Below are 26,636 nucleotides of genomic sequence, written 5' to 3'. Positions count from 1 at the left end.
ACTTAATCCAGATAAGATGGAGGTACTCATTGTGCAGGGTTGGAACTTGACAGATGATTCTGATCTGCCTGCTTTGGATGGGGTCACACTTCCCCAGAAGGAACAGGTACGCAGTCTAGGGGTGCTTCTGGACTCGAGCCTCTCTCTGGTGTCCCAGGTTGAGGTGGTAGCCAGAAGTGCCTTCTATCAGCTTCTGCTGATATACCAGCTGTGCCCATTTCTTGAGATGACTTACGTCAAAACAGTGGTACATCTGCTGGTAACCTCCAGACTGGATTACTGCAATGCACTCTATGTGGGGCTGCCCTTGTATGTAGTCCTGAAACTACATTTGGTCCAGAATGCGGCAGCCAGGTTGGTCTTTGGGTCATCTCAGAAAGACCATATTACTACTGTATTGAAGGAGCTACTCTGGCTGCCGATATGTTTCCAGGCAAAATACAAGGTATTGGTTATAACCTATAAAACCCTAAACAGCTTGGACCCTGGGTATTTAAAAGAATGTCTTCTTTGTCATGAACCCCACCACCCACTGAGATAATCAGGAGAGATCCATCTGCATTTGTCACTGGCTCGTCTGGTGGCCTCTCAGGGATGGGCCTTCTCTGCTGCTGCCCCGAGGCTTTGGAATGTGCTCCCTAGTGAAATAAGAACCTCCTCATCTCTGACAATTTTAAAAAAGTATTTAAAGACGCATCTGTTCACCCAGGCTTTTAATTAATATAGTTTTAATGCTGTTTTAGAATATTGTTTTAAAAAAATTAAATTGTTGTAATGTTTTAAACTTTTGTTTTTGATTTAACTAATGTTTTACTTTCTGTTTTTATTTTGTTGTAAACCGCCCAGAGATGTAAATTTTGGCTGGTATAAAAGTGTGTTAAAATAAAATAAATAAAGACAGACAGACAGACAGAGACAACCCAATAGTTGGTATAAAGGTGAAACTCGAAAAATTAGAATATCATGCAAAAGTTCATTAATTTCAGTAATGCAAATTAAAAGGTGAAACTGATATATGAGACAGACGCATTACATGCAAAGCGAGATAAGTCAAGCCTTAATTTGTTATAATTGTGATGATCATGGCGTACAGCTCATGAGAACCCCAAATCCACAATCCCAGAAAATTAGAATATTACATAAAACCAATAAAACAAGGATTGTAAATAGAACAATATCGGACCTCTGAAAAGTATAAGCATGCATATGTATTCAGTACTTGGTTGGGCCCCTTTTGCAGCAATTACTGCCTCAATGCGGCGTGGAATGGATGCTATCAGCCTGTGGCACTGATGAGGTGTTATGGAAGACCAGGATGCTTCAATAGCGGCCTTCAGCTCTTCTGCATTGTTTGGTCTCATGTCTCTCATCCTTCTCTTGGCAATGCCCCATAGATTCTCTATGGGGTTCAGGTCAGGCGAGTTTGCTGGCCAATCAAGCACAGTAATCCCATGGCCATTGAACCAGGTTTTGGTACTTTTGGCAGTGTGGGCAGGTGCCAAGTCCTGCTGGAAAATGAAGTCAGCATCCCCATACAGCTCGTCTGCGGAAGGAAGCATGAAGTGCTCCAAAATCTCCTGATAGACGGCTGCGTTGACCCTGGACTTAATGAAGCACAGTGGACCAACACCAGCAGATGACATGGCTCCCCAAATCAACACAGACTGTGGAAACTTCACACTGGACTTAAAGCATCTTGCATTGTGTGCCTCTCCATTCTTCCTCCAGACTCTGGGTCCTTGGTTTCCAAATGAGATGCAAAAGTTGCTCTCATCAGAAAAGAGGACTTTGGACCACTGAGCAACAGACCAGTTCTTTTTTTCTTGAGCCCAGATAAGACGCTTCTGACGTTGTTTGTTGTTCAGGAGCGGCTTGACAAGAGGAATACGACATTTGAAGCCCATGTCCAGGATCCGTCTGTGTGTGGTGGCTCTTGATGCACTAACTCCAGCCTCAGTCCACTCCTTGTGAAAGTCCCCAACACTTTTGAATGGCCTTTTCCTGACAATCCTCTCCAGGCTGCGGTCATCCCTGCTGCTTGTGCACCTTTTTCTTCCACACTTTTCCCTTCCACATAACTTTCTATTCATGTGCTTTGATACAGCACTTTGGGAACATCCAACTTCTTTTGCAATTACCTTTTGAGGCTTTCCCTCCTTATGGAGGGTGTCAATGATGGTTTTCTGCACAACTGTCAAGTCAGCAGTCTTTCCCATGATTGTGATTCCTAATGAACCAGACTGAGAGACCATTTAAAGGCTCAGGAACCCTTTGCAGGTGTTATGGATTGATTAGCTGATTGGAGTGGGACACCTGGAGCCTAGACTGTTGAACCTTTTCACAATATTCTAATTTTCTGGGATTGTGGATTTGGGGTTCTCATGAGCTGTATGCCATGATCATCAATTATAACAAATTAAGGCTTGACTTATCTCGCTTTGCATGTAATGCGTCTATCTCATATATCAGTTGCGCCTTTTAATTTGCATTACTGAAATTAATGAACTTTTGCACGATATTCTAATTTTTTGTGTTTCATCTGTATCAATTTAGGCAATCCCGGGCAGAAAGGTCTGTTATTACGAGACTGTTTTTTTAATAAGAAAACAACCAATAATAGTTTTTCATATATTAGCTGGCACTGTATTATATGGATATGGATGGGATTTGTACATACATATACTTTGGGGGCCATACTTTCCCCCATCTTTTGGTATTTCTACCAAGGTCACAATAATCTAGTACTCTGCTGAAAGCACATATGATAGTCGACTGTTCCCACAGTGGAGCATATTTTAAATACTGCATAGTCTCATCCTATTCATTTAGAAATCCCAATGGTATGTCACAAAGCTGCTTTTGAATCTGCCATGAATGTTAAAGGCAGCATACTTGAGCGTTGTGAGGCGCTATTTGAGAAACTATGAAGAAGATTCATATTCAGCTTTTCAACAAAAGCTTTAGAAGGTTGCCGGTGTGGTTTCTGCGCAGGTGCATAACCCATTGGTATGAAACACAGAGACCACGTCAAAGAACAGAAGGAATGGGAAGGTGGTTCCCTGTCCCAAAGTGGCTCACAATTTAAGATGAACTGCAAGGAAGACGCCAGAAACAGCCACTGGAAGGGATGCTGAGCTGAATAGGGACAGTTGCTCTCCCCCTACCAATAAGAGAACCACCACTTTAACAGGCGTTTACTGCATTAAAGTCCAAAGGATCTACTGGCTGTGCAGCTACTTGTACAGCTTTTTGGATCACGGCCCAAATTATCAAGTTAATCCGGTGATACTCGAAAGGCTTCTCTGTGGTCAAAGATACACCCTGGGAGCTTTCAAAATGTCATTTAAGGCAGGACTCACAAGTGCTAAATTTACTCCTGAATTCCATTCTAACCAGTTCACTGTTTGCACAATACAACTCCAGACAGAAGTGACAAGTTCTTGTTCCTTCCCCATTCTGTTTGTCTAAGCTACACAAAATGTCCCAAAGCAATCCCATCCCTCAATGTGGGTTCTCTTTCATAGGGTCAGGAAATTATGGATAAAACTGAGTCAAATTGTGAAAAAGGGAATGCAATTTCTAACAGGTGATGTGCTGGACAAAAGGAAGCATTTCCTACTGCAGAATCTATGGACTGGCTTCCAAGTTCTGAAACATTCCAGGAGAGACCTAACTAGTGCCTGATGTTCCTGACCAGTTTGGAACTGTTTCAGCACACGTTTCAGATGATGTACTTTGGCAGACAAATGAATCATTTCTGCCTGCACATGTGGGCCAGTATTTTAGGAACACTTTGCCATATCAAAATTGGTCTCCCAAACTCGATTATTCCAGACTCCACAGGACCATTTGATCTGGCTCATGCACAGGTACATTATTTCTAAGCACCTGTTGGCTTGCAACTGAATGTGTGAACCAACTCCACGGAAAAACATTGAATCTGAGGCAATGTGAGGTAATCTTAACATAGATCAGTGTTGGTTCATTCACACATGCAAGTTATATTCATCAAGACATCAGCAGGCACACATGAACTCATAGATCAGATATATCTGTTTTTAGATCATTTTAAACTGTTTTGCCGTTTTACAATTCAAAGTGTTTTACAGGCGACTGACACGGTTGCACCTAGGCGTCCTCTCCTGACCTGCAGAGTCCAAGCAATTCCATGGTACACAGGTGAGTTGTGGATAATGACGCAGGCTAGTAGACAGCTTGAGCATTGTTGGTGGAAGAATACATGTGAGCGCACACAGGCTAGAGTTCATATGAGGGCCTATTCTATGGCAGCAAGGCAGCAAAGAAATCCTACTTTTCCACCACCACATCAGCTCAATGTCATCCAGCAGAACCTTTTTGAGTGGTTCGGGGCCTCCTATGCAAGGGCCCCAAAGACCATCAATCAGAACTCTTGGCAGCTCACTGTGATCAATTTAAAATCCATGGATAAAATCACTCATATCCATTCTGACTTGTATGCTAAGGTTTTTGCAGCACCAGAACTAGATCTTGTTATATTGGATGGTTTTCAGACTGTGTTGCCTGAGGAGGTGAACAGGCTGCTTTGGAAGGCTGAGGTCTACTACGTATATGCTCAACCCTTGCCCTTCATGGTTGGTGAAGGTTGCTAGGGAGAGACTGGATCCATGGGTGGTGGGAGTGGTGAAGAATGCCTCTCTGAAGCAGGGAGTGGTGTCCTGTCAGCTGAAGGAGGCATTTATTAGGCCCATCCTTAAAAAGACGTCATTGGACCCAGTTTATTTAAATAACTTTCAACTAGTTTCTTCTAACCTCCCCTTCTTGGGCAAGGTGTTGGAGAGCATGGTGGTATCTCAGCTCCAGGCCGCCCTGGAGGAATCTGATTACTTAGATCCTTTCCAGTCTGGCTTCTGACCTGGATGCGGGAGGGAAACTGCCTTGGTCATTCTAATGGATGACCTATGCCAGGATCCTTCTGGGTCGTCTACTCTGGGTTGGGACTTGGAGGCATGGTTATATGGTGTCTTGGCTCCTGCCTAGAGAGTCGTACTCAGAAGGTGGTGCTGGGTAACGCCTGCTTGGCCTTTCTGTCCCCTATGCTGTCTAACATCTACATGAAACCTCTTAGAGAGGTCATCCGTGGATGTGGGCTGCAGTGCCATCAATATGCTGATGACACCCAGCTCTACCTTTTAAATCAGCAGGCACCTGAGCAGTAGAGTACTGGAAGGGAGCATATTTTAAATAAATACATTTTATATTGTTTTTGTTTGATAGTTTTGCTGGTTTTAATTATGTCTTTGTTTTGTTTGTCGTCAACTGCCTAGAGCTGGTATAGAAATATAATAAATAATATATGATTAATTCAAGCAACACAGGAAATGTCCCACATCTCTGCAAAACATCCTTTCACCTGGCTCTTAGAAGAGGGTACATGTTTATTGTTCAGGCTTAAATACTAGCCAGCCACTGCCACACACCAGTAAGTGTTCATCTTCTTATTTACTAGGATCATCTTACAATTTGCTCTGCCTTATTCCAGCCATTATCCTTAAATAAATAATAATCCCAAGTGGCTCACCATAAAAATCAAAAACAAAAACAAATCATAGAAACATCAACAAATAACAAATAACGTCAACAAATAAAGGGCAAGACAATTTATCCAGCAACAGCAAAGCAAAATACAGTTTAAAAACAAGATAACCCAAAGCAAAGGAGACAGAAACCAGCAGAGCCATCAACCTCACCCAACCTGCTTAAATAGCCACATCTTGACAAGGTGTCAAAAGGGCCACAAAGATGGGGCCAGGCAAGCTTTCCCAAGAAGAGTGCATTCCATAAAATCCACACCTGTTAATTGATTCAGCATGATTTCCTGTATGGCAGGGATGAATGTGAATCACAGGCTTTGTGAAAATCCCCATAATGTTATATCAGTACTTCAGACTTCATGATAAATGCAAGTGAGATGTTTTACCGGCACACTCTGTACCAGTCCGTTCCTGCCAACTTTCAACACTGGATTTAAAAGAACCTACAGCCAGAAATGGGCGTTGACTTCACCGAGTGTCAGTCATCACAAAGCAGCTGCAGCCTGAACTACAAGTTGCAAGCAGGTAGGAAAAGGAAAAAACTAAAACTACTGCCTGTCGATTTGACACACAGGCCACACAGCACTGTATGCTTTCGGTTCATGTGGATGGCATTAACTCAGAGAAGACAGCTTTTAGCAAAGCAAAAAGGTGCATTTATATTTCAGTTTTGTCTTCTCTAGCTAGCATTCTAGAGGCATAAATACTATTTATTCTTGTTGTAGCCTTGTTTATGGCATTATGGCCCTTCTCCATGTCCCGACAATAAGGGAGGCTCGCCTTTTGTGCACGCAGGACAGGACCTTCTCAGTTATCGCCCCCAGACTTTGGAATGCTGTCCCCATGGATCACAAAAAGGGAGAAAGATTCTTAGGGGAAAAGTGGGGCGGATTGCACTGTTCAATAAAATAGCTAACCTGTTCCAAGCAGTGCTTGTTTTCAGAGAAGCATCAGATTTACATCAGGGAGCATTTGGAAGAACTCAAGGGAATTTACTTGCTTCCCCGAAGTAAAGTGTGCCGTCAAGTCTATTTCAACTCCTGGCACCCACAGAGCCCTGGGGCACACAATCACTGAGGACATAAAGATTTATTTATTTTTTTTAGCAAACATTAAAAATGCAGGAAATGGTATTAACATAGAAGGGAGGTAAGGTGAAGAGTTGTGCCACTCACTAATTATGGCACAAACGATGCTGAATAGACATTCACATATCAAAACACTTGCAAATCATGGTACAATCACAACAGCCGCCTGTTATTGTGCTCTCTGGTGAGAGAGAGGCAGGTACGAAAATATTTGGATAGCTTGGATCCAAAGCTGCCCTTCCAACTAACTGAAAGCCTCTTTCTAAACTAAGAGAAAAGCACTGCTCTGACACCAAATTCAGAGTTCCTTGTTTTTTTTTCCTGTGGACCTTTTTATGGTCAACACACATTCAAATTTTATAGCAGGGCTACTCAACTGCAGCCCTACAGCTGTTTTTGGACTACAGTTCCCAGCATTTCCCGCCATAGTGGCCAAAACTCAGGGATAATGGGAGCTGTAGGCCAACATCCGCAGAAGGACTGAAGTTGAGTAGCCCTGTTTTACAACCTGTATCTTCTTTTTTCACCATGTTTTTCCTACAGTAACACAACCCATAAAACACTGTAGTGCTGCACTGTGGAAACTCTTGCACTAGTGCTTGCACAAAAGTTAATGGAATAGCACTAAAACACTTTCTCCTTCACAGTTCTTTGTGAAGAATCCACCAATTCAATGAATCCAGTGCTGGGAAAATGCAACCTTGCTGCCATAGGGGTGCAACTTGAGGTAAGATGTCTAGCCTGTGGACATTAAAATGAGTCACCCACATGCAGTGTTCCCTCTAACCGGGATTTCCAGATGTTGTTGACTAAAACTCCCAGAATCCTCAAGCAAAAGCCATTGCAGCTGGGGATTCTGGGAGTTGTAGTCAACAACATCTGGGAATCCCGGTTAGAGGGAACACTGGTCACATGTTAAAAACTCTTCATGGGAAATGGCCCCACAAGTTACCTATTTTACAGAGCTAGCTAGTAAACTAAAGATTTTAAAGCAATCCTCATATTCAACATGCTATAAAAGAAAAGTATCACCAAGAGGCAAACAATACAGATTTTTTCCTACCTTATTCTATTCTCTTTTTCAAAACCAAGGTAAGCCCTATTCAAGGCTGAGGAAATAATAGTACAGGTGAACCCCACCATTTGTGGACCTGGCAAGCGCAGTTGGGTAGTTGACACCCAACCTCAGCATACGTAGCATGGGAGAGTTTCTTAAGGGTTAATTTCCACATATCTGAAGTTTTGGGGTGGCTAGAAATGACCTCCGAGGTCATTTCTGGCCACCAATTTAAAGAGGTGAGCCATTCTGTGGTTCATTTGTTTTTGTTTTCCGAGAAAAGTTCCCGAAAAAAATTGTGGGGAAATGATGATTTTGGAGGCATTGCGGAGCAACTGCAAACCCGCAAAGGACAGTAGGGCACACTGTTTCCATTATTTCTGCTCTTTTTCACCAGTTTTTTTCACATTTTTGAAGCCCCTGGGAACCTAACCCCACCAATCCCATTGACTTAAATGCTGCGTTATCCACAGTTCCGTTATCCATGGTTGTAGTGGAGAATGGAACACGAGGATAAGAGGGTTCACCTGTATTAACTCTGATACAACATTTATACAGGAAGTCCATGAGTCCACAAGCAAGATTTTTTTACTATTTATTTATTTATTACATTTCTAAAACATCCCATCCAGAGGCTCTGGACAGTTTTCAACAACTTTTTTAAAAGACATAAAACCCACAATTCAAACACAATGCTAAAAACAATATAAAAACAATTCAAAAATGATTAACATTATTTAAAATACTTTTAAAAACAACACTTTACAAGCCTTGGAAGGCCAGGCCAAACAAATAGATTTTTAGGGATCTCTTATAGGCCGACAGCGAGCCTAAACTGCGGATATCTGCTGGGAGTGCATTCCATAGACCAGGAACAGCTACAGAAAAGGCCCGGTTCCAAGTCGCCACCAGACGTACCGGTGGTAACCGGAGAGGGATCTCTCCAGATGACCTCAACGAGCTATGGGGATCATACCGAAGAAGGCACTCTCTAAGGTAACCCGGACCCAAGCCCTTCAGAGCTTTAAAGGTAATAACCAGCACTTTGTATTTCACCTGGAAACATATCGGCAGCCAGTGCAGCTGTTTTAAAACAGGCATAACATGGTCTCTCCGAGTTACCTCAGAGACCAATCTGGCTGCTGCATTTTGAACTAACTGAAGTTTCCAATCTACGTACAAAGGCAGCCCCACATAGAGCACATTGCAGTAGTGGAGCCTGGAGGTTACCAGCTGATGCACCACTGTTTTGAGGTGGTTCTCTTCAAGGCATGGACGCAGCTGTCGAAACAGCTGAAGCTGATAGTAAGTGATGTGGTATAAAAGTTTAAATAAATAAATAAATAAATAAATAAGTGCTCCTGGCCATAGCCTTCACCTGAGATACCATGGTGAGGCCTGGATCCAAGAGCACTCGCAAGCTGTGTACCTGTTCCTTCTGGGGGAGTGTAACCCCATTCAGCTAGATCTAACTCATCCCCTAAATGCCAATCTCCCACAATGAGCACCTCCGTCTTGCTTGGATTCAGCTTCAATTTGTTATCCCTCATCCAGCCCATTACTGCCTGTAGGCAGGCATTTAGGGAGTGAATGCCATTTCATGATGATGAGGATGATGATGATGATGATGATGATGATGATGATGATGATAAGGAGAAATAGATTTGGGTGTCATCAGCATACTGGTAACACCCTCCATCAAATCTGATGACCTCACCCAGCGGTTTCATGTAAATATTAAAAAGCATTGGTGACAGAATGGAGCCCTAAGGGACTCCATATAATAGCTCCCATTTTAAAGAGGAACTGTCACCAAGCTCCACCATCTGGAATCTGCCTGAGAGATAGGAGCAGAACCACTGCAAAGCAGTGCCTCCTATCCCCAATTCCCCCAGGTGATCCAGAAGGATACCATGGTTGATGGTATCGAACGCCACTGAAAGATCTAAAAGAACCAACAGAGTCAGACTCCCTCTGTTGATTCTCCGGTAAAGGCCATCAGGCTGACCAAGGCAGACTCAACCCCATAGCCCGCTCTAAAGCCAGTTTGAAATGGGCCTAGATAAACGGTTTCCTCCCAAACCACCTGGAGCTGGTTAGCCACCACTCTCTTTACACAACCATGGGAGATTAGCCTATAAGTGTCCATCACTGAGGGATCTAGGGAAGGCTTCTTAAGAAGTGGTCTAATAATTGCCTCCTTCAAACAAGAAGGCATCCTACCCTCCCTCAGCGATGAGTTAATGATATTAACTAAGCCATCCCCAACAATCTCCCTGCTAGATAAAAGCAGCCAAGTCGGGCAAGGATCCAGAGAACAAGTGGTAGGCCGCACCACCCCAAGCAGCTTGTCCACGTCATCAGGCATCACAGATTGAAACTGATCCAATCTAATACTGCAAGAGGGATTGCTGGACACCACCTTAATAGACTCTGCAGAAACAGTGGAGTCCAAGTCAGCCCGAATATAGGAGACTTTGTCCGCAAAGAACCCATTAAAAGCATCACAGCTTTATTTTTTTTAAAAATTAAAAAGGAAGACTATGGGCCCTCTTCAAGGTTGGTTTGTTCATATCACATTTTAAATAGTTCTGGGGTTGAGACTAATTTAACAGGCAACACTCTCAGAAACTGTTAAGAGGCTACACACATATCAAATGACATCAAGTTTCACTATTGAGTACAGCTCATGCAGCACATTTGGCACAAGTGTAGCAATGAATAGTTCTTGCCGCAATATCCAAATCCAGCTCAAGAACCTTATGGCGCAGTGAGAAAAGTAAAACTCAAAGGGTAGCTTTCTTGGGTCACGTCCCTGGAATGCAGAAACTAAATAATGTTTGGGTGGCAAAAGGCTGCCATTAATAGCATTAGTCAGTTTTGGTCCTTGCTTTTCATAGAAAATAATTTCTTTTGTTGTTTTTTAAATTACATTGGGTACAATATTATATTAGGTAAACTTAACTGAAGTTGGCTTGGAAGGAAGAAAGAGAGGAATGCACACTAATTTTTAAACTGCCTTGAGAGCCTCTTTCAGCTGGAAGGTAGTGTATAAATTTTAAAACAAGTTGTTCTAGTAAGAACTAATCTGCCTACTTTCCTTTCACTATCCCAACAACTGGACTAAATTTGGTCCAAATTGGTTAGGCAGTTCACGTTAGCCCACTTGTGCCTCAAACGTTCATGAGTCCGCCATCCTGAATTGGGGTGAATGACATCATCACAAACTATGCAGTTGAGGTGTCCCTACAACCTTTGTGTCCCTACAACTGTACCCGATTTGGCTCCTATCCAGGCACTGCGAAGTAGCGGGGTGGTGGGGAGACACATACATGGACACACACACGGAATGCCGGATGAGCTCATAAGCCTACTGGAAAGTAGGCTAATAATGATGTAATAGAAAGGGGGGAAAGTGGACAACTGATGCAGCTGCAAAATCTGTGGTCAATTTCAGACAAGATCTGCTATGGAGGATTTGAGGTCAGCCATCAAGGGATTCTGACTCCCAACAACCAGGGTTGCCATATTCTGGCTTTCCAAATCTGGGTGCCTAATTTGCATGTTATGTACATTCGCTTGAAGATAAGTTTGCATATGCAAATTAGCAGCTGCACTTTTCAGTTGATTTGTATTTGCTCTTGATATCTACCAACAATAGGTGGGGAAGATATCTTTGCCTAACTATTTTCCTTGACATATTAACAGCAACAACAATAGAACAAATAAAATTGCACAGTTTTTAAATTAAGCCTGCAATTCTGCACAAACTTATTTGAGAGAAGATCTGATTGAAACCAATGGTGCTTACTTCTAAGTAGGCATGCATTGAACGTAAAACCAAGGAAGTCCTTAAACATTACAATACACAGCCTGGTAGGCAGGTAGTGATTCATATCAAAAGCAAGCTATCCTCTCAACTGCCCGAAAGAGATCCCCTGCTGATAACAAACAAGGCACCATTCCTCAGGCGATCACTGTACTTGTAAAAGTGAAAACCTCCCAGCTAGCATCCTGTGCTCTTCCTCTCTTAATCCAAGTCCAGTGGTTGAACAGAATAGTGACTGCACATTTTGCTCCATAACTCCACTTCTACAAGGGCTAGAGCTTAGCCTTTTTAAAAAAAAATGAAAGCTGAAATCCAGGCAAATCCAGGCAGGCTAAGCAATCCGGGTGAGATGCTTGAAATCTGAGTGAAACCCAGAATTCTGGGGGTATAGCAACTCTACCAATAACAAAAAGTTTCTTGCCTCCCCTGCAAATTGGGCTGCTGAATCCAAAAAAGCAAAAGGGGGAACCACCAGAGGATTTTTGTGCAAAGTGACTGTAAGCTCAGTTCTGTCGATGAAACAACTTTCTGGGCTGAGCATGTGCTGAGTGGCACTCTAATCCCGAGTTCTTCATCTACCCCTCAAGCTACTATTTTGCACCTGACTCCCACTGATGGACCTCTGGATTCTTGTTCTGTTTTGTTTTAAATCTACTTCAGTCTGCCCACTGTAATCTATTCATTTGCATGTGGATGAAAATTACTTAGTGACTCTATTTTTTAGGTTGCAGTCCTATGAGTGGTTTTGGGGAATCATTCCAACTGAACTCTGTGAGACATCCAAGTAAATGTGTTAAGGTTTAGAGTGTAAGAGAGGCAATGAGCTGATTATAACCACATCTAAGAGATGTAGTCAACTGAAAAAATGACTCATGATTTGAAGGACCAACTTCTCCCATGTGTTCTCTCTCGTGAGCTTCTGCTCTGTGGCTCCTTGCCAAAGTTGCAGCAAGGTGAGTACAAGAAGCAGGACCCTTTCAAATCATGGCACCAATGCTTGGGAATGCCCTTCCCAGCCCTATCATTCTATGCCAGTTTGTTAAAATTGGGCTTTTTCAAGAAGCCTTCGAGGGAGGGTCATGGAGTAGAGGCATTTGCTGCTTGTACAGTGATGCTTGCCAGGACAACCTACTCTTGAAGAGAAGATGCAGCCCTGTAAATGTTTTATCGGCAAGAGCCACAGAGTTGCCGTCAACTCTGAGCAACATGCCACTCCCTTTCACATTGCCAAGAGACACCTGTGTGCCTAAATAAAGCATGTACCCCCTTGGATAGTATTGTAACTGTACTTAATGGCTCGGTGTCACTGGATCATCAGCGCTGAGCACTGAAATTCCTAGGGTTAATGGACCCATCACATTTTCCAATCAGGTTCACCATCTGCGACAGGCAAATCAAATCAAATGAACTGGTTTAGTTCTGTTTATATTTTGACACTGTTTTTGCTCCACTCCCCACTGCCAGTGTCCCAATCCCAAAGAAAACTTACTTGCAGGGAATCAGAAGTCCATTCAAGTCAAAAAGTTTTAGAAATGCCCAGCCACAACTCAATTCTCCTTTTTCACCTGTTGACTAGAAAATAAGATGGATGAAACTGATTATTCAAGCTGTTCACATGTTCACCCCCCCACCCCTCGATATGTGTGTTGGGTGCATATCTGCTGAAGGGGCTCATGGAGTAGCAGCAGCATACTACCCCTCTCCCCACCATCTCTTTTCACTCAAGAATGCCCAGTGCCCAGGGGGTTTGAATCATGTAAATAGATGTTAGAGAGGGGTGGCTGGTCTACTGGCTTCTGGTATCACCAAAGCAAACCAACCTTCTGTACTTAGATAGCCTTGTTTGGTATTTTCCCCACTGAAGGCTCTAAGAGATGGGCATTTCTACAGATAATGATTTAACAAAGTATCCGGTTCAGAGCTGTATCACAAAACTCAAAAGGTAAGGAGAGAAATAATCCACTGGCTCTGAGGGATGACACTGGTTTTGGTTTTGTATTTTATTTGCTGTTATTTTAACTGTATGAGATTTATACTGCATTTTTCTTTTGTACCTTGCTTTGATGTCTTGCACTGAAATTGGAGTGGAAATATGTAAAATAAAGCCCTTTGCTATTTCATAAGATATCAAAAAAGGAAGGTAAAAAAGAAATACTGCTGTTTTTCATCAGCATTTTCATTTTTTATCAAATTTTATTATTTTTAATATGTCTTATTGTACATCTATTAAGACATGCATGTTGCAATGGGAGTTTGATATTCTTTTAATACTGAAGCCTATTTGTGAGTCATTCCTGTGAGCTATGAAGCTAAGCTCTTTGTATAAATGCTGCAATCATACAGAGACTGACATCTAATGTCAGGTGCTGTATCTAATGTCAAGTCACCTGTATGAACTTACATTGCGAATATAAGTGATCCCAAGCTCAAACAATATACCAATATCTGAAGATGGAGAATTGGATCTAACAAAGCAATCACCATCAAGCAGGCATGGTAAGATGCCAGTGACCTATAAACATATGGGGAAATAGATATTGTTAGTGAATGTATTGTAGTCAATAGACCAGAAACAAAAATAAAACAATCATAGCTGCAACAGAAGATATGGCAGCAAAATACCAATAATCCAGTACATGAATACAGAACAGATGACCCAAAGTAACCCCCACCCCATGGCCATGATGAAACAGTCCTTCCATCATCATCAATTCACAAGTTGCTCTCTTGCTCATAAAGAAACGAACAGGAATTCAGCCACAGCTAAAGCCATCCTTTGCATTTTGTCTATCAGTAGATATTTAACATAGAACTGAGTGGATCTACCTGGTGGCAGCACAGTCAGTATAGGAGTAATTAGATTCTGGTGGGCTTTGGTTTTGTAGTATAAAAGTTGCAAAACCAAAGGGCATGTTCCACAGACTCTGCTTCCTGATCATTACATGGACAGACCCTCAAAGACGGGGAACCCCAGCATATCTTCCCTGCAGAACTTGCGAGGGGAGTTCAGTCTTGCCCAAGTAAAGGCATCTTAATAGCTACATAAAGAGGCTATGAACATGACTGGAGGCTGGGCAGGCAGTGGGAAAGGCTGCAGTAAACTTACCGTCCCCCCCAGATGATCCCGTAATGGTGGTGGGAAGTGCTGCAGACAGTGCTCCTACACGATCCGCGCTGCTGCAAGCAGCCCGGGCGGTCACATGACCTCATAACCAGGCTTAAGGGTGCACTTGCACCCTTAACCTCGGTAAAAGGCTGGGTCCAGAAGGTGGGTTAGGCATCAGAGCAGCACCAGGATCTGCCTTGATCCTGGTGCTGCACACAAGCAGCCTATCCCAGGCTGGACTGCCCTAGCCTGCTTGTGAGAACACCCGTAAAGGCTACTAAGATAAGCAGCTGGCTAAAAGGCATTTTCAAATGAATGTCCAAATGAGCTGGCAAACGGGATGTGCAAGCATAAGCAGAGAGATCCTGAAGGGAAATATCCCAAAGTCTTTGCTTTATTAGAGCTACTGCAGAATCATATCCCATCTGACAAGGAAAAGCAGGTGATAGCCCAATATGAATTGCTTTTGGGCTATCGGAGTTGCCCAAGAGCTAAGAGACCGAGATGAACATTTGATTTCAAGATATTTTCTCTTTTTAAAGAAATTAAAAAATAAGTATCACCATCCATCAGCAGCTTTCCATGCCATACAGTGTGTGAAATTAACTCCTTCCTTAATACTAAATGACCAACAAACTAGGCAACTGGGAGGACATTACGCTTTATTCACACAGATATAGTGCCAGCCATCAGAGAATACTGATACACACTGACTGATTTGTCTGCTTGCTTGTCTGCCTTCAGCTTTCCCCTAGAATCAACTGTGTCAACCACATTCTAGTTTGCCCTCTCCTAATACCATATGTACCCGAATAGAAGACAACACTGAATTTAAGATGACCCCCTTTTTAAAAAAATAGATTAAATATAGGTTTTACAATTTACTCAAAAGGAAGAGGACCCTGAATTTAAGATGACCCCCCTCCCCCAATTTCGAACCTTAAAGAACTTCGAAAAAACCTAGTCTTGGTTTCAGGTAAATACAGTAGGTCAATTTTGGTTGTTCATATAGTTTAGCTGCTATTTTATGCACGCTTTAGGCATTGCAAAAGAGGAGAAAACAAAATATAAATTATAAATACAATTCAAAAGCAAAACAATTAGGAGCCAAAGTGCTGGGTTAGAACAGACTAATACTAGAAATATACTAGAAATAATACTAGATAATACTAGAAATAATTGCATGCACTGCAGCACATATACAATCCTCTGGGGTCTGCAAAACTGACTGTTATCAAATGTGTCCCAAATCTCTGCTGTATACTTACCCGTGGAGAAAAAGTCCATGTCTGGGGATTTTTAGGTTGCCATGTAGCTCTGACTGTATGAATGTTACTCAGAACCTACAGTGAGATAAGAGAGCAGATGGAGGGCTATCAAACTTAAAATTTAAGTGTTGAATAAAGCAATACAGATTATTAGAATGAAGAACAGCAAGTTAGCCCAACTTTTTTGTTTCCAGATAGGCACTTGCTTAGAAGATCATCCTTCACCTTTTCAGCTCATGTAATTGAGCCAGGACACAAATGCAGGCAACTTCCAATATCAAACTTGCTGAACCTACATAGTCCAGCCACTTGAACTATCCACAAAACGTAGCTCATGTTCAATCTCCACTACAATATTATCTACGTTTTCCTCCACAGGGAGCAAAGAACAATCATATTAATCTATCCTGGGAAATGTATGATCCCTGAAGAAAGAATCTGAGCATGGGTAACATTCACAAGTACCAAACACCACAAAAAGGAGCAGTGTACAAGCTACCGTGGTCAAGACAACATCAGAGGAGTAGAAGTAACAAAGCAGACTTCTAGAGGTTCTGTGATGAAGTTCCCACACAAAACCGGGTCTCATAATTTTTCACATTACTACAACATAATGACTAGGGAAATGGTGGCCACCTGCTACAAGAACAAGCCTAAAGGAGTCCTTGATTTCTCCACTCCCACTTCCCCTCTTCCTTTCTTGCACATACAAAGACAAGAATAAAAGTGCTTGCTTCCACTTTAGGAGTAAACTGGAGTTCCACACTACGTACAAACTCAAGGAACTGTAGTTTGTTAACTAGCCAGAGTTAAACCAAGCCAGGACATCAAACTATGATTTGATATTCTGGTTTGCTTGAACTCTGGTTAATTCACAAACAGCAGTTCCCTGTGTTCATACATAGCACGGAACTGCAGTTTGTTCTTTAAGTGTAATAAGTGCTTTTACTTTCCTCCTGCCATGTATAGAGGAGGGGGAGCACAGAAGGCTGCAGCTCCTTAAGGCTGTTCTTGTAGTAGGAAACCATCATTTTTTATTATGTCTGAACTCAGCTAGCTCTGGTATAATTCATCAGCCTTCCCTCCTCCTGGATCAACTGTGGCATCTGAGGTCCCAGCTGTGGAGCAACAATGGCAGAAAGAGCGGATAGACTGGTTGTTTCAGCACTGTGATAGGACAGGTGAATCTATTTACTGGACATTAAAATGCTTCAAGGAACTAAAGGGCAACAGAAGCATGTTCAGGCTCAACTCATGTTGCAGATATGGACATAGGACAGTAGCCAAGAACAGAAGGAGAAATCTTCGGAATGTTATGTCTCAAGCACAGAATAACCAAGGTCAAAAAAAAAGCATCAGAATTGTAGGATAAACAATTTTATACAAGTGTTCCTCTTGATTTGAAAAGACAGGAAAATTGCTTGATGATGTGCTCAAAAAAAAGAAGAAGAAGAAAGAAAGACACCACCTACTTACTCAGCTGTGTACTCACCTTTTGGCATGTATTCTGAATCATTCAGTGACTGTGTAAATCCACCCCAAAATACCAAATGACAGTTGAGCAGACACACCTTCACTATGTCATAAAGTTTACCATGGTACTGGAAGGAATTCAAAGTTTTAACCCTTTGAGTCAATTATTTATAGAACTTACCCGGTTACCATCAAAAAGGCAGAGCCGAACATGTCTACTGAGGACCTGTATGCTCAGTCCAGGAAAAGGAATCGCTTTACAGTTCCATAAGGTCAAAATTAGTGATATCCGAGTTGGCCTTGGTTCAATCTGAGAGACAAAAAAGGGCAGGAAGTTAAGGCTGTACTAGTGGATAATCAGCAAGTTCTATGAATTTTTATAGCTTTTCTCCATATGTTTGTAAGATTATATTCTGTGGTCAGGCAAGGTTACTAATCCTAAACCACAGTGAACATTTTTTGGATGGCCAAGAATTCCAAGATACCAGTGCTTCGCTGTGATTTCTATGCCCTGGGACATTTTAAACCTGGATACCAGTCTGTTCTCCTCCTGCAGTACCCCCAGCTCTTCTCCATGATCACTTGCCTTCTGTCTTCCCCTATCCCCTAGGTGGATTCAGTCCTTCCTTTAAGAAGGAATGGGGACAATAATACACAGAAGCACTGGCTCATATGTGAAACACAGCTCATAATAACATAAGAACAGCCCTGCTGGATCGGGCCCAAGGCCCATCTAGTCCAGCATCCTGTTTCACACAGTGGCCCACCAGATGCCCTCTCTCCTGCTGTTACTCCCCTGCAACTGGTACTCAGAGGCATCCTACCTTTGAGGCTGGAGGTGGCCCTCCAACTAGTAGTCAATAAAAACATAAGTAGCTGATAAGCTCATCTATTTTGTACTCAAGTATCCACACCCCAGTACAAACTGCCTTGTAGGAACTAGCCATAAAGCACACCAGGGATGTTCCACAGAGATTGTTTCTTAGGGTATGACTCACAGCTTCAGAATGTGGTGGTGTGTTGCTGTTTTTTACTATCAACTTACAGAATGATAAGACATTAATGCAGGGCAAGAATGAAATATTAACATTTATTTTACAGGCACATTTACTTCCTAATATGTTCCCCAGAGGGTACTCCATTACATCTAGCATTTTTCCTCATTTTCTGCTCCCTGAAGGTATCAATTTTCATGACTTGATTAAGAGCAAATACTTACAGTGCCTTTTTCCGAATTCCAGACTAGATCTCGGAAAGCAAGATTGGAAGGTGTGAGCTCAGGTTGCAGGAAGTAATGGGCATGAAACTGAATTCCTAGAACAAAATGTTGGAAGTGAAGGGCTTTGTGCTGTCTCATGTCTCAATGACAGAGGGGGACAGACTAGTGAGTCAGAGGGCTGGAGAGATCAAGACATTGGTCATCCCTTCTCTACTGCTCTGACACTATCCCTTTGGTATGTAGATTGCTATTCTTAGGGACTTCCTGCCTGCCTGCCACTTCCTCTTCCTCTTCTCCTTTCTTCTCCCTTGCAACACCCACACTCCTCTCTCCCTGCACCATGTGTGCAGAGATGCAGAATCCCTCTGCATCCAGCTGGCTAGATAGATTAGAGATCCTATGTCGCCACTTTCCTATCTAGAATGGAGTTCACTAATAAAGACTCCTTATATTGATTGGAAACTATGAACTGGCTCCAAGTTTATTTTACTCTTAGCATACACACATGCCTATGCAGACTCCTCTGCGTTGTGCCTCTGTGCACTCTGCTGTAATAGAAAGGTATCTCTTACCAAAGAGAATTCCCAACACAAAAAGCACCTTTTCATCTTTTATTTTTCCTTTTCCTTACATGTCCTAGTTGTCTTCAGTCAGTCTCAAAAGCCTGTAATATGCCAACCCTAAATGCACTGGCTGATGCTCTGCACAGAGTACTGAAGATAGCTCTCAACCGCCTGTGCTATTACAGACATCTAAAACAACACCCACAGCACTTCACAAGAGCACTCTTGCACGAATACCTAAAATGGCAGAAATGCAGTTGCACAATGCTACGTCAATTATTTGCAATGGGTGTAATTGTTTTTGTGCCATTTTAGGTACTAGTGCAAGGGTGCACCTGTGCAACACCATGGGCACTGCTAGATGCGCATAACAGCAAGGGTGGTTGAGAAGCACCCGTGTTACTGTGCGCAGGATGTTAGCCCTTGGTGACAAGTTTTATTGATCTCAAAACCTACGTGCTTAGGATCACAGCCTTCGTTCTTTTCCCCAAATCATGAAGCATCAAAGCTAGTTTGCCACTGAGTATATACTTGAGAAGAAGCCAAAGCTAATTCCAGTTTCCTGAGATATATATATCTGTATGACACACACATTTACAAACATCTTTTTGCTGCATTCACATATCACATGTTCAGATGTACACAAAACATTAATCTTAGATGTACACCTAAAAAAATGCAATATGTTAAAAAGGCTCTAATTGTCAAATGAAAACATCCTTATGTCATGCTTTCTATTACAACTGATTTAAGAGGAAGAGACACATTTCTAAATTACTTCACAAGGTTCCCATCATAACTGCAGTTCAAAATTTCAGGAAATGAATATGACAAGATACCTTTAAAATGCACATACATATTAGCTGCAATCAAAACTCAAACAAACAAAACTCTAGCAAATGTTCACACTTCCTTAATAACAAACCCACTTCACATTTTTAAAAAACTCAGGAATCACTTCACAGAACTCTTACCCTCTTCCAAGAGCTGTGCAAGCGTTGAAGGTCGAAATCCTGCTGGAACCGCTCCCATGGTTGTCAGGGCATCTAGGGTATTATTCTATTCAGAACAGAGATATTTCAACTCTGTTGCTGTCTCTATGGTTTATAGTGCATTGCTGGCTCCATACTAACCTCTAGCTATTAGGACAAAGAAGTCACTGAACAACTAAACACCAAGATGCTAAAGAGCCACTCTGGCCAAACAAATAGAAATACTCTGCATGTCCCTTTCGTGTATGATGATCTTCTGTTTTGCTAACTACAAAATCCACAGACCGGGTGTTTGGGAGATGGAGTGCTGAGCTAGATGGACTCAGTAGACCGTTGGTTTTTTAACCAAAAGCAGCTGGCCAAAAGTAGTATTTCATTTTAAAAACTTGCTTTGAGTACCCGGTGTTGCCCAGGCTTATGGTGCGAGTTTCTCTTTGTTATTGCATCCATATCCATTTTGTGGATATACCTGTTGTATATCCACCTGTCTGTCTGTGTGAGGTCGTTGTCGGGGTTCCTGGGTACCCTATGTTACTCGTAGAGTCCTAGGCAGTCACTTTGTAAATTTGGTCTTGACAGCTCAAAGGGTGTGGGAATGTATAGGGAACAGACAAACAGACATTCAGTTTTATAGAGATAGATAATTGATGGCAGCATACAAATTAACACTGATCTACAAGACATGGGCTTACCTCTGATATGGCTTTTTTAACAGCACTCCAGTGAGAATCTGTTCTGCAGATGGCGTAAAAATAAGAAGATCGCAAAGGAAAACAATGAATGTACTGCAGCTATAAAGAGGGGCAAATCATCACTCAATGTAAGGGATTGTCAATGAATTGTGAAAAAGTAATTGGATGAATACCCCAAAAGCAAATCCAAATTAATCTGCATTATGACCAAGTGAAAGGTGAAGCTACTAGGACCTTAGGCTACTTATGTTTTGTGGTCTATGCATGCAACATTCTTATTGAGCTCAGAGAGACTTATTTTCAAGTAAACATGCACAGAACTGGACTACACAGGATCGGATCCAACTGGCTACTGGCTACATAACCCTTTTCTGCCTCTTCATCTTTCCAGTTATCAACAATATTCCAGTCTCACTACCTCCTATTTCTTGGTCATTCTCCACACCACATCCTTTCCTGTATTATTCTCCTTAGACAGTCTGAATTTGTCCAAATCAATATAGCATTTAATGCTACAGTAGGATTCCTAATTACTGCTTAGATCCCTGTTTATTTCCACCACCAACACCTGCCCCTTTTACAAGAAGCCTTCTCTCAAACCAGAAATAAGTGCTTAGTTTTCTTCTTAGGTGCCCAGGTTTCATCATCAAACATAGCAAGTGGCCTGATTTCTGAATTCATTTGTTTATTTTTGGTATACTACTCAAAATAAGTTAAGATGCCCATGAAAAATGAGAAGCACTAGCAAACTTCTCTCCGGACTTCTTCTCCTTCATGATTCCTATAAATTATTGATGATTCTAACTGCAAACAGATGAATCTTCACATTATACAGAGCCCTATTTTGCATGGCTTTACCCGACTTTTGCTGCATTTACTTTTGTGGGAGATTAAAATCAATAAAGGAACAGATGGACAGAAGCAGAGGCTAGCCCAGTTTGAATATACAGCTTGAATATTTAAGACTATACTGAATATGCCAGTATCACAAGGTATCAACATTTATTTGAACTCACTTTACCTTTTCAAAATTGTGGCTCCTCCTGCTGTTTCATCTGCCACTTCTATATCTTCTTCTGTTTCCTCTTCACTTGGTTCTTGGCCCTCCCCTTCATCATCATGAATCTGCAAAGTTAACAGATTCAAGTTAACAACAATGACATTATAATGGTCAACCACATTATGACCCCGGTTTTGTGGGTTGTTTTTTAAGAGAAGTTCTGATGATGAGCTTGTGCAGTGTAATGGCTAAGAACACAATGGGCTATGAGCTGGAAGCTAGTTACAGCCCAGTTGTGTGTACACTTTACAGGACCACTTTCTCTCACACACATTTGTGCTCTCCTAGAGATGATAATGCCAGCCTGTCTTACAGGGTTTTCTGCTGAGATAATGGCTGACATCCCCCCTGGTGCTATAACAATGGAAGAAGCCCTGCGTCGGTGCAAAGAGATTGGAAACTAGCTACACTTCTTCTTCTGCAGCAGCAGGATGGGAGAGGGAAAGATTTCCGCTGCTCCCTCCTCTTCATTCGCAGGAATACATCTGAGGGCCACACAGCTGGGCTGCAGAAGAAGGAAGCAGCACAGCCAGTTTCCAACCTCTTTGCTTCCCGGGGGGGCTACTCCTGCTGTCCTGGCACTGTGGGGAATGTTAGCCACCGTATGTAAAGTACTATGGTTACCTAGGGAAAGTGCTGGTACAAGAACCCAGCCATACCATGCTGACCAATTACACAGTCTGAATAGTAGATCTGGCATGCTTCCAAAGCCCTTCTCTCCACGTTGGTTTAAGAATCTTCCCTACAATTTGTGTGGCATTTGCTTTGTTGTTGTTGTTTTAGGATGAATATTTTTATTTCATAAGAAAAGGAAACAACATGATTACATTATCATCTCTTGAACTTCCAACAGTTACATATAACAATCTGGGATTCCGCTTCCATCCTTTGCCAACCTTCCCCCTCACATCAGATATTACAGAAAGAAAGAAAGAAAGGTCAGAAAGAAACTGAATATGAGGATGCCCAACCGCTGCTAGATGGTGCTAGTCACGTGCAGTAGGCGGTTGCCGGCGTCTCGAGGAGCTATAGAATTCTTACCGAAGCTGGTCTGCGCAGGCGCAGAACCCACTATTATGACTGTCCAGGACCACTATCCAGATGTAATGTATCCATCAAGCCTCAGTATTGAAAAAAAACCAAAATCTTGGGTGTGGACGTTGACCCTGTGCTAAAGTGTAATTTATGAAAGGTTCCCAGGTTTATGCAAATATTTCATCTGAGGTATTCCACAAATAAGCAGTGATTGATCTTAGCCATCGAGGCATCTTCCCAGAGCTTTAGAAGCTATTCGTCCAAAGTCGGGGTTGCCTGTGATCTCCAATTGGCAGCACAGAGAATCCTGGCAACAGTAATCATATATAAGGACAACTCCATGTGTTTAGTTGGTATATAAGGTTTAGTCAAGTTTAACAAAAAAAAGTTCAGGTGAATAGGGAAAGTTTATATTTAAAATTTGTTGCATCTTAAGAGTGATTTTTCCCCCAAAAATTGTTGTGCTTTGCCACAAGTCCACCACATATGATAGAATGTCCCCGCATGATTCTTTCTCATCTTTGTTGGAGTAATGTACCAACAAAAATACATTTTGTACCAATTTTCTCTTAAGGTACTATTTGCTGTAAATTTAATATTCACATTCCATTGATATTCCCATTGTTGGATATCAATTGTCCTGTTTAAATTTTGCATCCACTTAATCATGCAGTCTTATCTGTTCTGTTTCTGAATCATATTTCAACAGCAACTTATATATCAATCCCAGTAAATGATCAGCATTTTTGGTTATTAGTACTTCAAATTCAGTTAAATCTCTAAGTTTACCACCTTGTCTTTGTATTTCTTTCTGCACTATAGAACTAATTTGTAAATACTGAAACCGTGAAGGTTCCTCGGACCATTCCAAAGTGAGGGTTTGAATAGATTTAAGTTTTGTTTTCCCAGTAGTTAAGCTTTGCATATTATATGCCTTCTCTCTCCAAGGATCAATCTTATTAGATTTTTCTTCTTTATGGAAAAAAATATTTAAAATAGATGCCAAAGGTGATAGATCCGGGCTGATCCTTTTCTTATACTTGTCCCAAACACTTAGCAGACTATTTCTAATTGTGTGGGATTTTATGTCCTGGTCATTTCTTTTTATGTTAGTCCATAAAAACTTATGTAACCCATCTGAAAGATCTGATCCCTCCATATCCATAATCAGACCATATGATTCTCTGATCCAATCCGAAATCCATGTGAAACAACTGGCATGGAAGTATAATTTCAAGTTAGGGACAGCCAATCCTCCCCATTCTTTTGCATCTTGCATAATCCTAAACTTGATTCTTGGTTTCTTAAGCTCAAATAAAGGAGTTATTATGCCTCTGCCACATATTCAACGTTTTATCTTCAATCTTAACCGGAATCATTTGAAATAAGCAATTCATTCTTGGTAAAATATTCATTTTAACTCATGCTATCTTCCCCAGCCAAGCAAGATTTAGTTTTTTCCACCTATTTAGGTCTGCTAAGATAAGATTCCACACTGGTAAGTAATTGTTCTTGAACAGGTCTTTATTATTCCCTGTTAAATTAATCCCCAAATATTTAATCGGTTTTGCTGTTTGAAATCCAGTCTTATCTTTCAAATAAAATAATTCCATAACTGGCAAATTCCATGTAATGATCTGTGTTTTGTTTTTATTGATCTTATATCCGGAGATCCTGCTGTACTGGTTTACATGCTCCATTATTGTATCTAGAGAGTCCTTTGGTCGATTAATTGTAAGAACCACATCATCAGCATATAATTTTATTTTATGCTCTTGATTTGCCATCTTAATTCCATAAATTCTTTGCTCCTGCCGAATCTTCTTTGCCAAGGGTTCAAAAGCCAAAATAAACAGCAATTGAGAGAGAGGGCACCCTTGTCTGGTACCCTTGTTAATGGCACCGTTTGTTTTTTAATAGATCACAGATGGAGTTTACTGGTCTCAGAGAAAGAGAAGTCAATACAAACTGTATGAGCCACAGTTGGTCTACAACAGTTCTTGCTCTGGGGGAAATTCTTCTCCCTGCTTTCCCTTATCCCACAGCAACTGGCCTGCTGAACTGTACAGACTGAGAAGAACCTTGCTGAGTCAAGCACAATTTGCAAGGTGGTATACTGCCTCCTCCTGCACTGGGGCAATTTTACCATTCAACACACTATAGGATGCTTTCTCTCAGAGCTGCCATTAAGGACCTGCCCAGTCACCAACAGCAACCAGGAATTATGTTTGGACAAGTGACAGTGACAGGCTTATTTCTTTGGACACCAAAAATTAAACAAACCATGATTTCACGCTGGGTAGGTTCACAAGAACCTGAGGTTCCCCCAGACTGAGATATGGAGGGAATCTGAAGTTGGTACTGCAGATGATCACATCTCTCAGTTTGTTGGTAGTAGCTAAGTTGAGCCAGAGGTACATTCCCTGACTGGGCCTCCCAGCAAGGTCCTGGATGCTATCCCAGCCTATCTTGCACCACCTCACAGCCATTGGTCCCCATGGCAAAGGGGCAGGCTCACCTGGAACGAACCAGAGGTTCATGGAGAATGTGGGTTCAGACATAACATGTATCTCAGTGGGAGCAGCACCTAATTTAGCAAGCCAACTTCAAATCTTGGTTACACATCCTGGTTTGAGGCCCTGACTGAACCTCAGGTTCCTGCTTTGGTGTGGGTTCAGTCAGTCACAGACAAGTCACTTACCAACTTTGCAAGAAGGCTCCGTGTTATGTGTGAACTCGCCTATTCTGATGTCTGAACCCAGCCAGTGATTCAAAAGAGCAAATTTAACTCCTTAGGAAATTGTTCAGGATTTTCTACTCCGTGGCATACCAGTATTTATTTAAAGAGAGCATTGGCCCATGACATTTTGCTGTCTGAAGCAGAACATCAGTGGCCCCCCTGCCCCACCTTGGTCCTATTAAAAAGTCACACCTCCAACTCCTTCCTTCCTTCAAAATTTTTCCTCCTTCTTTTGTTCCTTCCTTTTCTACCAGGGAGAGAAAAGCAGCTTGGTGCCATTTTGCCTTTCTTCCTCTGCAAGCTCCCTGCAGGAGGGGAGGTGCTGAATGGGCCACTGTGCCACACTCCACTTCCACTGTCTTCAGCACAGATCTTGGGAGAGTTTATCCTGACAAAACACAACAGTGCAACCCCATCATTCAGCAAGAAGCAATGCACACCTCTTCTGGCAAACCTTTAAAACAACCTAATTTCAGCTATGATAGCAACTGCCCTTCCCTGACAGAAATATAAGAGTAGAAGCATACTAACCATAAGATACGTTTTAGGTACCAGGCCCTTCTCTTCTTTGGAATTTTGAGCCAACCACCAACCATCAGGTTTTTTCTCAAGTATGAGAAGAACTTCACCTTTCTGCAATGTTGAAAAGAAATTTTTTAAAAGCAAAACACTTAAATATAAGTGTTTAAAGAGAATGTATCTTGTCACATATATGTGTGCTAAATGTGTAGCAATAGAAATCTTGTAATTTTCTGTTTTCTACCCAGAATTGACTGCTATTCTTACCTCTTTAATTAGCAAAAAAAAAAAAAAGGTTCTGCAGTAAATTGGGCATATAAAAAAGCAGATCAAACAGTTTGATGAATGCTCTGAACAATAAAGTGTATCAGAGAAGTTGTTTCAGTTTCACAAATAAAGAATGCAAGTCGTGCTCTTTTAAC

The 26,636-nt window shown here is 41.8% G+C and overlaps 1 protein-coding gene across 2 annotated transcripts in view; it reads right to left on the bottom strand.

The window, feature by feature from the left end:
- Positions 1–26,636, bottom strand: part of NPHP1 (nephrocystin 1) — a 57,692-nt gene that overhangs the window by 19,516 nt on the left and 11,540 nt on the right. Inside the window, exons 2-11 of one of the 2 annotated variants that reach the window (XM_053313688.1) lie at positions 26,227–26,328; positions 25,888–26,083; positions 21,882–21,985; positions 20,861–20,903; positions 20,151–20,235; positions 18,614–18,708; positions 17,576–17,704; positions 15,922–15,996; positions 13,949–14,059; positions 13,037–13,119 (exon numbers count right to left, since the gene is read on the bottom strand). In XM_053313688.1, coding sequence (XP_053169663.1) covers positions 13,037–13,119; positions 13,949–14,059; positions 15,922–15,996; positions 17,576–17,704; positions 18,614–18,708; positions 20,151–20,235; positions 20,861–20,903; positions 21,882–21,985; positions 25,888–26,083; positions 26,227–26,291 — 986 coding nt within the window. In that variant the 5' untranslated portion in view covers positions 26,292–26,328. The remainder of the gene's footprint in view (positions 1–13,036; positions 13,120–13,948; positions 14,060–15,921; positions 15,997–17,575; positions 17,705–18,613; positions 18,709–20,150; positions 20,236–20,860; positions 20,904–21,881; positions 21,986–25,887; positions 26,084–26,226; positions 26,329–26,636) is intronic. The other variant, XM_053313698.1, reaches the window with a different exon arrangement.

The sequence above is a fragment of the Hemicordylus capensis genome, chromosome 1 (assembly GCF_027244095.1).
Source record: "Hemicordylus capensis ecotype Gifberg chromosome 1, rHemCap1.1.pri, whole genome shotgun sequence".
NCBI lineage: Eukaryota > Metazoa > Chordata > Lepidosauria > Squamata > Cordylidae > Hemicordylus > Hemicordylus capensis.
The sequence above is the reverse complement of the archived record's forward strand: the minus strand, read 5'-3'. Positions and strand labels throughout refer to the sequence as shown.